The sequence below is a fragment of the Recurvomyces mirabilis genome, assembly GCF_035927965.1.
Source record: "Recurvomyces mirabilis strain CCFEE 5264 chromosome Unknown scaffold_2, whole genome shotgun sequence".
NCBI lineage: Eukaryota > Fungi > Ascomycota > Dothideomycetes > Mycosphaerellales > Teratosphaeriaceae > Recurvomyces > Recurvomyces mirabilis.
Window position 1 is genome coordinate 773,651 of NW_027041936.1, and position 13,161 is coordinate 786,811.

The following is a 13,161-nucleotide window of genomic DNA, read 5'->3' on the forward strand; positions in this document are numbered from 1 at the left end:
AAGGAAGTGGGGTTTGAAGTTTTTGTGATGGCACGTGTAACTGTATACTTGTACTGTACTGTACTGTACTATATCATCGTGTCATAATCAAAGCATTTGTAAAGCAAACAAGAGTGGAGTGAATGAGCAAAGGAAAAAAAAATTCATAGCCTGTGCCCGATTGAGGTCTGGCTGCCCACCCACCCTCCACCCACCGAGCACCCATGCATTTCCCTTTTGTGTCAACCTTCCGACCGTTCCGTTTCCCTTGCATACACCGTAGAGAGGGGGATACATAATCGAGACCATTCCTCCATCAGACCAAAACGCCTCGCAGCTAGAAATTGAGCCCACTCCACAATGAGATATCTACGACGCACATCATACCATCATAGCAACCCCCAACCCCGCGATCGCGAGCCCGAACCACGCCCCCTCCTCGCTCAAAGCTGCCAGGCCCTCGGAAGCACCACTTGCGCTCTGCAAACCCGCCGACGCAGGGGCGGTGCTCGAAGGAGAAGAAGTTCCTGCGGATCCGCCACTGCCGGATGCGGTGCTGGGTCCTGAGATCGCGGGTGCGCCTACGATACTGGTTATTGTGCTGAGCGCTGCTGTGCTTCCTCCTGAGTGGCCGTTGGGAAGCATGGTTGTGGTTACGAAGGTGGAGGTTGCTGCGTTGCCGGGTCCGGTCGCTGGATTGGATTGGGGGTTACTTGCTGAAGAGGGGATTGAAGTGGTGGTGGTGGTGGAGAGGGTTGGTGTTGTTGCCGGGGCGCCGGATGATGTGCTTGTGTTTGGTGTATTGGTGGGTGTAGATGAGGAAGTGGTGGTCCCTGTAGTTGTATTCCTAACCGGTACCACAACGGTCATCGTGCTTGATGCACTTGTGCTTGGACTTGAAGTGCTTGTCTCGGATATGCTTGTGCTGGTACTCAGGACGGTACTTGTAGTGGTACTAGAGATCGACACCCCTCCACCACCAGAACCGCTCGACGTACCATCACCAACACAGATAATACTCCCCACCTGCACCGTATTCGTACTCAAAAACGCCGGCTGTCCCGCCTTGAAACTCGGCCCGGCCGCCATCGTCCCATTGGCATCGCGGTAAGGTTGGCATGTGATACTGTTCAAGTCGACGCCTTGGGCGCTGGTGAGGTAGAGGTAGGAGACTTCGTCCAGTAAGGCATTAGTGTAGGTGTGATTGAGTGGGATGGAGATGGTGGAATTTGTGAGACCGGAGCCGGCGCCGCCGTGGGAGGCGGTGATGGTTACGCCTGCCAGAGGGTCCGAGGTTAATTGGGCGTGGACGAGGGTGAGGAGGGTGAGGGTTGCTGGGAGGAGGAGTGGGTGGAACATTGTGGAGGTAGGTAGATTTGGGGTGTATGATGTTGTTTCGTGTTGGATGTTTCAGTGGTATGCCTCTGATCTGTTGGTCGCAAGTAGTGTGTGTTGTAGTCAGAAACCCGTTGCGTGGACGCGTAACGCGTTTAGGTTGAAGCAATGGAATGTGCTCAAAGAGTGTGTCTTAAGAAGGTGCAACTCTCGCGAGGAGAAGTGTTCACTGCCACGCCTACCTGTGAGTGTCTATAGTAGTACCCATCGAATGAGAGTCATCTCCAGCCTTTTGGGTTTCAAAATAGCCAGCCTTCCCTCGACTCGGTGGCTGTGGGATGATGTACATGTGCAACGCGCTTGTGACGTGGCTGGGTTTTGGCTTTCACGTTCCACTAGCTCTCGGGAGCAGCCGCTAAAATGCTTGGCGGTGACAACGAATCATGCTCTCACACCTGTGGCACAGCAACGATCCCTTCATCATCAACGCCTCAGACACTCCTGTGACACCTTCGCTTTGCAGGCGCGCGAGTACATCTTCCAGCCTCGAAAGCTCATATGTCGGACCATGTATGGCACTTTCTTAAGCGACGAGGCTCGAACCTAGTCGTCTAATGCCGAGTCTACCTCGTGCACCATGCCGAACAGGACCTCCAGATCATTAGTTTCTATTGTTTTCGCAAAAGTTAACCGTTCGGGGGCGACCGGGGCCGCAGTTTGTCTAAGATGCTGAACAGCTGGCGGCCGCCGAAGCGATAGAACCATGCCCTTTGATACCGCGCTATCTTCAAGATTATCGAAAAGCGCTGCATACGTTCCCAAATTTGCCGGCTGGACAAGCTCTTCTGCCGACCTCAATTCGTCGAGGAGCTGCTCAGGAATGTAGAAACTGGAGTCGATGGACGACAAGTTTTTGATTCCAGCCAGGTACAGTCTTGCGAGGGACATGCCAATGTCGAAAGCAGTACCTGCTCGAGACTGTAGGGTGCTTGGCAAGACCCTACGCTTCAGAAAGTCCCGGGCGGTACGATGAATGAAGAAAATCCTTTCTCTGGTCACTTCCAGCAGGTCAGCACACCGTGCATCTATGTATCTGGTCAGGCACTCGTTCTGAAATGGTGTCTGATGAGTCCATGGCTTAGAGCACATGTGCGCAGCGTTCGCGTTGTCGATGGCCGGACACTCCGGACCAAAGATGAGATAGCCATAGCAGGAACTCCCATGACAGTCGATTGAAAGGGCGTAATCTGGCGACTTGGTCTCTACTTCAATGCACCGCGGTGCCCAGCGAGGCAGACCTCTTCCAGCGGAAAGTGCAGCAAGCATCAAACGAGCTGATTGCTTCGAGTAGACACTCTCGACACGGTCAAACATCCGCTGGAAATAACCGTCCAGATCGTCCGGGTACGCGTTCAGTCTGCGCTCTAGTGTCTCCAAGTCGTCGTCATTGCCTAGACCTCGAAGCAGCGAGCGAACGACTAGATGAACCCAGAGGAAGACGCCTTCTGCTTTGGCTCTGATCTCATCCATAAGCTTGACGCAGCCTACCGGGTCGCGCAGCCGCATGGCCGCGAACACAGGGTTCGCCAACATCTTGTCCCTGACATAGATCTGGATATCCTGCTCGGTCAGCTCCTGGACCGCCAACTCGCCGTCGACTCGATTGCGGTAGGCACGAGTGAACACGTTCCAAGGTCTACTTGAAAGACAGAGCTTGATTCGAGAGCTCTTGGCCAGATCCGAGAGAAGGTCAATCAAGTCCACGTGCTCCCCTTCGTACTCATCCAGCCCGTCCACAAACAGGCATAATCGCGCACCCTCCTAATTATGCACGCCCACTGCTTTGATGGTCTCAGTGAGCTCTGCCTGCGTCCAGGGTGGAACCGTTTGATAATGGTTATCCTTTCGGAATCGTTCAGGCAAGAGTTGGAGCACAATCTCGGGTGCTTGCTGTAGCATGTGTACGAGGAGTGTGCGCAGAAGACCAAGCCTCGATTTCTGCAGTGTTGTTCCGGCGCTCCAGAAGTAATGGTACGCCACTATGAGCTCATCCCGGCCAGCCCAACGCTGAAGCAATTCTGTCGTTCGAGGCTGTTGCATAAGATACTTTATCAGGGTTGATTTCCCAGAGCCCGGTTTGCCTGTGATCCAGAATATGCCTGATATGACGCAAGACCAATTAGCTTCGGAAAGTGACTCGCATGAACCTGGAAGCGGCGTAGACGATATACTTACCGTCCTTTTCAGTAGCCCACTTCGTGTACCCAAATCCTGCTTTCTCGTATATCCATTGAAAGGTCTTCGCGTGGGCCTCTACAATATCTTCCTGGCGATTATTGATCTCGGAGAACTGGAGGCTCTCCAAGACTCGCTGGCAAGCTTTTAGTGTGTGAGCTTGACGCATCAATCTCTGGAGCTTGCTGGCGACTGCTTCGCCAATATTTTCGTTTTTGGCCCCTCTACGCACATGAGCAAGCATGGAAGGTAAAGCCTCCTCGAACTGTGCAAGACGTGCAGTATCACGGTCGTGTTCGACATTGGACGCAAAACCGAAGTCTCTCACGAGCGAAGATGATGATGTCCTTGGTGGCAATTAGCAAGGAGGTCATGGTCTGATCCTCAGTCACTGGACTCACCACTGCATGGCTGACAAACGGAGGATCATCTGCTGCTGGAGATCGTTCAACTTCGATCTCAGCTCTGTGACCTCCGATTTCTTGAGTAGTCCCTTGACCACACACTTGACCGCCGTCCTCCTCCGCTTCATAGGTCGTCCGGCATCCTCATTGGGTTCCTCGAATTTGAGCTTGTGTAGAAGTACACTAAGCTCTTCCGCGACTTCTTTAGACCTTCTCGCTAGAGCCGTCACTTTGTCGCCTTCCGTCAGTGGCGCCAGCCGGTCTTCCCAGCCAGGGTCATTGTTGCCGACCTTTTCACCCGTGGCGGCATCGAGATCCCAGAAAATCGAATTGCTGTCTTGCAGCAAGGCTTCCATATGCTCATAGTCTTGCGTCGTCCCGGTTGCGGCCAGCTCACGAGCTTGACAGAATGTTCTTATACCAAAATCAACCAGCTGCACAATGTTGCTCGCGAGCCCGAGCGATGTTAGTGGGTCTAACATAGCCGCTGATAGCCCACGCAGATTCCGTTCTGAACAAGGAGCATAAGATTTCAGTGTCGGTAGAGCTTGGAGTTCGATCCCTTTTGTACATGCTGGAGATGTCGGGCTTTTTTGGTTTGCCTTGACATCAAGAGATGGGTTGCACAGCCTTTGTATCGTGACGCCGTGCACAGCCCCACGACTGAGCGCCACGAGCGGCTATGCCCAGATCGCACGGCCGCAGAGTACGCTTGTATGTAAGAGAGAGTCTCATACTTCTGACCTGATGGGAAAGATTGCAGCAGCGCGCAGACAGAACGGCTGGGGCCAGAATCGCGATGAGGACTAGCGGGACGGTCCACAGTCCCGAGTCACGGAACCATTCGCAATAGCTTTGCAATATTGATACAGGATCCATGCAATGTCTGGGTTTCACACCCTCTATCGTACAGCATCTCCGACAACAACAGGCACAAAGATACCATGCTCCATGACGTCTCTCAGCAGCCCCTTCCACGACTCCGCTTTCTCCTCTTCACTAACATCACTGCCGAGTAACCTCTTCCTTGCCGCTTTGCCCTCCTCTCCTCTTCCACCCATCCCAAGTCCACGATCATGCCACCTCATATCCTTCTGCCACGCCTGATCCAGCAGTGTCGCGAAAGGGACATAAGGACGATAAGAAGTCGGTGCTCTCATATCCTCGTTGCGGAAAGAAGAGAGCTCACGATAACGACGTCGGTGAGCTTCCCGCTCACGGTCCGGAATAGCTTCCGCACTTAAGTCAATAGATGGTAGAGCGATGGTCCGAGGCTGGCAGGCGAGAGCCAGGATCTCTTCTTCTTGTGGGTGAAGTATCCAGTCAATGATCGTACCAGGGTCGACGGACTTCCAGGCCTGTGTGGCTGCGTGTAAGCTGGGCGGAGAGGAGTGATTGTGGTGCTCATCAGGCACGCTTTCACCCATCGGCAATGCACCAGACTTTTCGGCGGAAGGATCCACGGCCCTACCAAAGACGTCCACGTTATCATCATGAATCTCAAGCGAGGGCTCCTTGACCTGCCAGGCATGATTGGACACGCCAACGACAAACTTCCCAGCCAGCGCAAAGAACATCTCGCCGCTGCGTAAACCTTGATGCTCTAGGTGGCGACCAATTTGTTCTTGTGCACTTTGCCGCTTCTGATCGCCACCCCGCACATTCTTCACCGCTTCCCGCAACTTCTTCTCATTGTAGACTTTTGTCTCCCTCGACCTATTCGGTGGCAGGTACGCGAGAAGAGAATCATGCACCCTCGCAGCCATCGCATGATCGACCTGCCCAGTACAGCAAGCATAGCGCCAGATACCACGGAGCATATTCAAGCATTTCTTGCGCCATGCAATAGAGAAGAGCATCGAATAGCTCATTTCGTCCAATCTAACCCTGAGCTTGTCCTGGCGTGTGAGCGCATGCTCAAAATTTCGCAAGATCGCCACAGCGAAACTCGGGTCGCGTGAGCGTTTGGCTGCACCCAAGAAAATGTTAATAGTGTCGATACCAACGTGATGACCAGCACCTTCCAACAGTTGCATGACCCGGAGTGCGTCTCCCGTGCGACCACGATCGAGCAAGCTTTTCGCCATGATATTCGCAGCAGTCTTGCTAAGCCAAGGCCGAGGAGCTTTCGCCGTGATATGCTGGGTCGATCGCGGCCCAGGGTCCGGGAGCACGGCATACTTCCCGTCCAGACGAGCCACAAACTCCTCAATCGTCGCATCCGCACCCTCGCCGTTTAGAAAGAAAGTCAGAGAGCGTCCGAGCGTAGTCTTGACGGCTTCTTGCATATGTTCGACGTTGTTCAGGATGCCTTTGGCACCCATGAACCGAAGCACTAGCTTTGGTGATTTTGTATTAGGAAAGCGGCGGCACACCAGGCGATATAGGCTGAGCCACGTCCGACCAGATGGCTGTATCTTCTGCTGCAGCATGGTCCTCAACACGAGTCGGAAGTTGTGTACATCGTCATTCGAAGCTGCAGCAGCGAGAGCGATGTCGTAATTTTTAGCAGTAAGTGAATATTCAGGCACCTTCTCCAGGATGTTGAGCAGGCTTCGGAGCGCTGCGAAATCGCTGTAACGCACGCAGAGGGCTAAGGCAATGTCCACCGCCTCGGTGCTGATCGAGTATGATGTTGCCGGCTCGCTGAATATAGCAAGGATCTCACTGATAGTTTGCTGTTTTAGTGAGTCAGTCTGGACCGCGCCAGGCTCGTGAAGACCGGCGTTCGATCGGCCTATCAAGGGCGCGGGTACAGCTGTTAGATCTGTGAGGTAAGAGGTAAGGGTAATGCAGGACAATTTCTCGGGTCGTATGAATGTCGTCTTCGAATCAGCGTGGTTGCTTGTTCGGGCCCGGATGACTCTGTTGATGTCTGGGCTCTGTCGGAGCCAGTATCCTCTGAGACGTGGTGCGTCTGATTGGCTCGAGTCATCTTTGATCCCCTCAGGCTGTTCTTCACCATCCTTCGTATCATCTTCTAGAGTGGTAACACGATGAGCACCTTCAGTACGGATGTCGTATTCTCGCATATTCTTGCTCGCATTCTCCTCGTCTTTCCGAATTGTCTTCACGAGGTCTGGTAGCAGAGCGAGTGCCGCGGCATTCTCCGCCGGAGTGCCAAACATGGAGAGCTCACTAAATCCGCCGTGCGTTGACATCGCAACACCTTCGTTAGCCACCAAGCCAGCAAGATCCATGCCGCTGTCTGTGCGCATGGGTATGATCTGGATGTGGCATCCCGTGCGTTGCATGATTTCCAGTACAGCTTCGCCTGAATTGCCGTTGAACCAGACTTTGACACCTGGCGGAAGCCGCGCAATCTCCTTCTTGCGAGCATAATGCTGAGCCCCGGTCGGTGTTGCCTTCCCAAGCTGCTCGATAATATCACGAAACCACTGGGCATGGTCAAGTTCATCCAAGTACTTGTGTCTCTCTGTCTGGATCTGAACGCGTCTAACCTGCTTGAGGACTTTGCTCTTCTCGTGTTCCTTGCCTTGTGTGAAATACTTGCGTGGATAATCATGTACCGCTTGTCTCATCCTGGGCTGATGGCTTCTATCCAGTTTCCGCCATGAAGCGCTGGCAACAGCCTCCTCGATGGAGCTCGCCTGCCTGCTATTTTGCATGTCCTCTTTTTGGCGGGATTTGAGACGACCGAGCTCATCTCTGGCGAGGTGCTCGCTTTTCTCTTGGCTGACATGCGTTCTTCTGATAAGCGATGGAGCCGGAACTGCTGACGCGCCTTCATCCTCAGCCACTTCTCCCTCCGATCTACCCGTTGCCGCTCGAGCCTTACTTCCTCGCGCCGTCCGATCTCCTCGCTCTCCTCTCCACTCCCCATCATGTCCAGGTAGAGCACCGCCGCGATGGTCGTCAATATCACTCCGTTCAGGAGTATTCCTGGCATCGGGTCTGGCAGAATGCCAATGGGTGTGTTTATCAGTGCTGCTTTCGAGCTCTCTATTGCTGTCACGGCCGTTCTCAAGAATTTCAGAAACTGCTTGGATTCGCTCAGGGGTTGTCCCCGAGGCCTCCGCCCCATGCCCACCTGTTAGCTCCTTTGCGCCAAGACCTGTTCGATACTCATTGTCCCCTCCGAGCGGCAGGTACTCGATCTGTCCAGTGTTATGGTTGAGTCTTCGCTGGTTCCACCCAGCGACTCCTGCGAAACTGACGCATCCGACAATGAGCAATCGCTCAGATCTTGATCGGAAGGGCAGGCTTGATCGTCCACTTCTTGCACCACCGAACTCTCTGATGAATGATCGGACAGGCGTGCTGAGGGCGCCGAGGCGGTGCATGGACTGCCCGTACGCATCTCACAGAACTATGACGATAGAGGGTGCTCTAACATTTTCTCGGGAGTGATGTGAAACGGGACGATGTCCGCAAAACACGTGCCGATCCTTGGCTCCACTTTCTTCTTGGCGCGAATGCAACGCGTGAACCGCGTTTGGATACGACGCGTGATCACAATCATTATTATATTTTCTGCCATTGCATTGCGCTGCACTACGCCACCAGTACCCTTCACTCGCCTGTATCTTTACAATATCAAGCCATACGGACATTGTCTTACCATCTTTGCTTTTCGTGCCGGTCCATCGACGCAGTTTGTTTACGATGCGTTAACAGCAGCACGACCATTTGGACCGATCACATCTTAGGAAGCTGTCACCATGGACAACTCTTCGCCCGTGCCGGCGGCTGGATCTCCGAGGGCTCTGGAGCTTACGCCTCGGTCGAAGGTGGCGAAAATGTTGGCTGACATCGATAATGCTACAACTCCTTCTCCACCACAACTCCTCGGCAAGGATGTCCAGGCTTCAGCTCCCATGTCAGGTGCCGAATCGACGTCGAAGGCCAAGGGCCTTGACATCTTTTCGTCAGCCAAGCCCCAGCACAGCAGCAGCCGAGATGCCTCAGATGATGAAGATGACGACCTTGTCCCGCAACGGCGACCACAGGGTCGGGCAGCGAGGCGCATGCTCGGCGTACAGACCAAGTCTCCAGCTGCAGATAGGCGCATGAGCTTTTTGCCACCGCATCCAGAGCCAGCCATGGAAGACGATGAAGATCTGTATTCAGTCACGCCACATCTGCAACGGATCATTCCACGAGCACTTACTGGGTCACCAGTAGGAAGTGCCAAGAGCGCCGGACTTTTCGTCAGCCCAACCAGATCTGCTGCAAATGACGGCAGTGACAGTGAAGAGCTCCCGTCTAACCCGTTCGGTAGCAAGGAAAAGCTTGCGAAGCTCGTCGCACAGAAAAAGCAGGAACGACTCCAGCGCGAAGGAGAAGAACGAAGCAGGCAAAGGCTTACGCAAAAGCGCAAGCGAGCTTCTTCTCCATCTGACCATGTCTCATCAGATCTACCAGACGGAATGCTGGATAGCTCGCAACACGAAGGCAATCCAGAGATCGCACAGCTCATGTCTGATGCAGCACGCCCCACTCGAAAGGCTAGCAAACGAGCTCTCTTGGAGATGGAAAGAGAGACTCAGCGTCTAGCACGGCAACAAGCTTTGGCGCATCAGATGAAGGTGAAACGAAAGTTCACCACAAGTGACCTGCTTACGCGGTTTAACATGGGACCCGGCCAAACTGTACCCGAGCAAGCTACTGCAGGTGACTCAACAGCATCCTCTGCACTCAATAGCGATGGATCAGAGCCCAAGGAGCCGGCTAGCACGCCACCTTCGAGTCCACCAATCGCGCGACCCACCCCGCTGGACAAACAAAAGGCTCTGGTCGACCGAGGTGCACTGAGCAAGCTTGTACCAGTCCGGGAGGATAGTATTGCAAGCTTGGCGTCAATGGTGCAGGAGGACGAGGATCTTCCTGAGATTGCGGATGTGCTGCGATCTTCTCAGACACTGATAAAGAGATCTCCGTTGACGGAAAGATTGCAGTCTGTGGCCGCCGAGAAGCTCGGCCGGCGAGGATTGAAGTTGGCCAGGTTTGGCAAGAAAGCAGCGCAGACTTCTCACGCGGATAGTGAGGACGACGAGTTGGATATCGTTGCTCCTCTTCCATCTCATCTATCAATTTTCGACAAGATCAAGACAAAGGACAGTAGCACGCTCGCAGACAGCAAAGCGTTGCACGCTCTCAGACATCTCTCCCACGCTGGAGCATACGAAGCCGTGAAGACTAAGCCTGGGAAGGGGTCGTCTCGCCCATCTATTGGCGCGAACACACTACAAGCCCAGCTAATGCGCAAGGCCAAGGAGCAGGCTCGGCTTCTGCAAAAAGAGCGCATTGCCGATTTGCAAGCCAAGGGTGTGGTCATACAAACGACTGAAGAGCGGGAACGAGAACAGGAGGTGTTCGAAAACTTGCTTGACAAGGCTCGGCAGGAGGCAGTCGAGTTAAGGAAGGCAGAGAAGGCTGCAGCTAAGGGGGGCGGAGTCGAAGTGAACACTAATGAAACGAGCGATGACGAAAACGAGGACGAGGACTATGCTGGGTCTGGGAGTGAATCAGAGGAGGCGGGTGAGCCGGATGGGGCCCAGGATGTGGACGATTTGGTCGATGAAGCGGCAGAGGAGTCTGACGAGAACGAGGACGCTGAAGGCGACGTTGATGGTGGCGTGGAAGTTGGGGATGATCAGCATGTAAGTGCTGAAGAGTCTGTCATTGCGACTGCTAACGGCGAGACCGCTGCGGTGGAGGAGGGCCTGTTCACAACACCGGCGCCGGGAGCTCGACGATTGCGACAGTCCCGCGTCATCCAAGATGAAGATGATAGTGATGCTGATGACGAGGCCGATGGTATCGCTGGCAAGGCTGCTGCGGAGATTGCAGCAGCAGCAGACGATCCATTTGCTGCGTTCAACTTTGGCTCGAAGGGTGGAATCGGCAATGCTCTAATGAGTCCAACCCAGGCATTCCAAGCTACAATGCAGACACCAACTCAAGCCACGCAAGAGGACTCCTTCGATATGCTCCGCATGATCGCCCCCCCATCGGCTACTTCGCTGTCGACGACTGTTCGAGGAGACTTCGATACGCAAGAGGAAGACACCCAGCTCGAGACCGTGCCAGGTAGCCAAAGCCAGCTGCCAGAAAGTCAAAGAATCAACTTGGGCTGGGAGACCCAAGCGCCCAAGACGCCAACAGTGCCTGGCATCGGTCGCGGTGGTTCCGCATTGAGCGAGACTCCAGGCTGGGAGCCGACGCAAGACGCTGGTCTACCGTCGCCCTGGAATGCAAAGCTGCGGAGAGAAGAGACTCTCGACTCTGTCTCCGAGGACCACGAAACGCAAGAGACTGTGCTCCTCCGCATCAGCGAATCACCAGCTGTCGCGCCTACTCCTACACTGCGCCGAGGCCGCCTGATGCGGCGACAAGCTACTATTCTGGCACACAGCTCTGACAACGAGAACGAGCCGATCGTCCGGGCGAAGACTGCACAGAGCAACGCTTTCCGCGAAATGGCTCGCCGTCGTCGTGAGGCTCTTACCGCTGCAGAACGTACAGAAGTCGACAAAGAAATGAAGGAGATGCTCGAGGAAGCGGCTGATGAGTCTGACGACGAGTACGCTGGTCTTGGAGGAGATGACTTTGTTGCGCCAGAGACAGAAGCGGACAGGGAGATGATCGACTCGAGCCATGTCGACGTGGATGAGCGACAGATAGCTAAGCTGTTCGCCGAGAAGCAACGGCAGCGTGAAGAAGAGGAAACGAGTAAGCTGTACAAGGATTTGACCACTGGTGCTTTGAGAAGAAAACAAGCAGGTGCATGGGGTCTTGACGAAGATGAGGACGAGTCAGCCGTGAGACGTCGACAAACCAAGCAGCGTGAAGAAGCCCGTAAGCGCAAACTACTGCTGCAGGACGACAAGATTGCCGGGCTTGCTCAGGGCAAGCAGTCGAAGGGCAAGGATGCTTTCCTCAAAGCTATCGCTGACGACGACGAGGGAGATGAGCTTCTGGGCTTGTCTGACGACGAAGCCGATAGCCAGCCCGCTACAGACTCGCAGCTCGACGAATCTCACCAACAAGCGGTCGAGGGACCATTACAGGAAGTCAGTGGTAACAAGCGTCGGTCTGACGATAGCCAAAATGACAGTCAAGATCGGCCGCTAGCCAAGCGAAGAGTCGAAGCCAATGCCTTTCGGAAGCCAGCAAGTCTGCTCGAGGTCCGAGAATCACTTAGCTTCCTGCTTGATGAGCCGGATACTGGATTGGTCGGCGCGAACATCGAGCTAGATCCAGGCTCGGACGTCGAGCACCAGTCGGACTACGGCCTCAGTGATGAAGAGATCGAAACTATGGATGAGGATGCAGAGCAAGCAGAACACGCGAGGCAGAATGACGGCGGCTTTGCGCCGAACCAGAGAGACTTCGATGCCATAGCTATGCCGCCTCCTCGCCTACCAGCCCCCCAACGGCGCACGCAGGCTCCGCCAGCTAAGACAGCTGTGGTCGATCGCCTCAGCCTGAAGCGTGGCTCCTCCGCAGGATTCGACGGTGCCCTCGGTCGTTCAGCCTGGGCCGCACCGGCCTCTACCGGCAGCATGAAAGTGCCGTCATTGCTCCGCCGCGCCACAACCAATATAGCTTCCACGACAGTCAACGACCGTGGTGTCACTACAGGACACGCAAGCCTGAGCAGGGAGAACAGTGGTAGTGGTGTGAAGATGGGCGGTAGTAAGAAGAGTTCTCTGGCATACCAGGAACGTGCGGAGGAGCGCCGGGCGATTGTGGAGGCGAGTGCGAGGAGGAGGGAGGAGCATACGGCGAGGATTGCGCAGATGAGGAGGACTAGTAGTGCACTCGGTAAAGGGCTGACAGGAAAGTTTGAGTGAAATGCGGTGCACGGTGTCGCCATGTCTGGGTGTCTTGAGTACGTCTGCTTTGAATTGTGTTGATACATAGTCAAGACACTCTTTGCAAGTCAAGATCTTCTCTCATAGCTAAGAGAGCCTGTCCTCAAGCTGCCAATACAAACGCACACGTCTGTAATATAAGCCATTTGCTGGGTACTGCTACTTGATCACTCCAGGATCTTGCAACTCGGAGTTGCTCGGTCCAGGTGGTCACACATACACATATGCAGGCCGGGAGAGCGGCAGGGTGTGAGCTGCGAACTCCGGCATGCCGAAAGCTAGATGCTGGCCAGGCCTGCGAATGATCTTGAACACGATCTTTGGCTTGTCTGCCCCATATGCAGGGACGGGTGTGAGCTCCTAGTCAC

At 54.5% G+C, this 13,161-nt stretch overlaps 4 protein-coding genes across 4 annotated transcripts; 1 reads left to right on the plus strand and 3 right to left on the minus strand.

Annotated features, from left to right (window-relative positions):
* Nucleotides 1–360: 360 nt before the first annotated feature.
* Nucleotides 361–1,338, minus strand: LTS14_001051 (uncharacterized protein; the record flags this gene model as incomplete). The annotated part of the gene is made up of 2 exons (XM_064833760.1): nucleotides 361–812; nucleotides 978–1,338. The coding sequence occupies 2 exons, from the start codon at nucleotides 1,336–1,338 to the stop codon at nucleotides 361–363; spliced, it is 813 nt and encodes a 270-aa protein (XP_064698721.1).
* Nucleotides 1,339–1,917: 579 nt separating this feature from the next.
* On the minus strand, nucleotides 1,918–4,435 carry LTS14_001052 (uncharacterized protein; the record flags this gene model as incomplete). Its single annotated transcript, XM_064833761.1, has 4 exons — nucleotides 1,918–3,135; nucleotides 3,199–3,473; nucleotides 3,550–3,896; nucleotides 3,951–4,435. 4 exons carry the CDS (start codon nucleotides 4,433–4,435, stop codon nucleotides 1,918–1,920), a joined length of 2,325 nt encoding a protein of 774 aa, XP_064698722.1.
* Nucleotides 4,436–4,855: 420 nt separating this feature from the next.
* LTS14_001053 (uncharacterized protein) lies at nucleotides 4,856–8,257 on the minus strand (the record flags this gene model as incomplete). The annotated part of the gene is made up of 1 exon (XM_064833762.1): nucleotides 4,856–8,257. One exon carries the CDS (start codon nucleotides 8,255–8,257, stop codon nucleotides 4,856–4,858), a length of 3,402 nt encoding a protein of 1,133 aa, XP_064698723.1.
* Nucleotides 8,258–8,635: 378 nt separating this feature from the next.
* On the plus strand, nucleotides 8,636–12,772 carry LTS14_001054 (uncharacterized protein; the record flags this gene model as incomplete). The annotated part of the gene is made up of 1 exon (XM_064833763.1): nucleotides 8,636–12,772. The coding sequence occupies one exon, from the start codon at nucleotides 8,636–8,638 to the stop codon at nucleotides 12,770–12,772; it is 4,137 nt and encodes a 1,378-aa protein (XP_064698724.1).
* Between the last annotated feature and the right edge of the window lie 389 nt (nucleotides 12,773–13,161).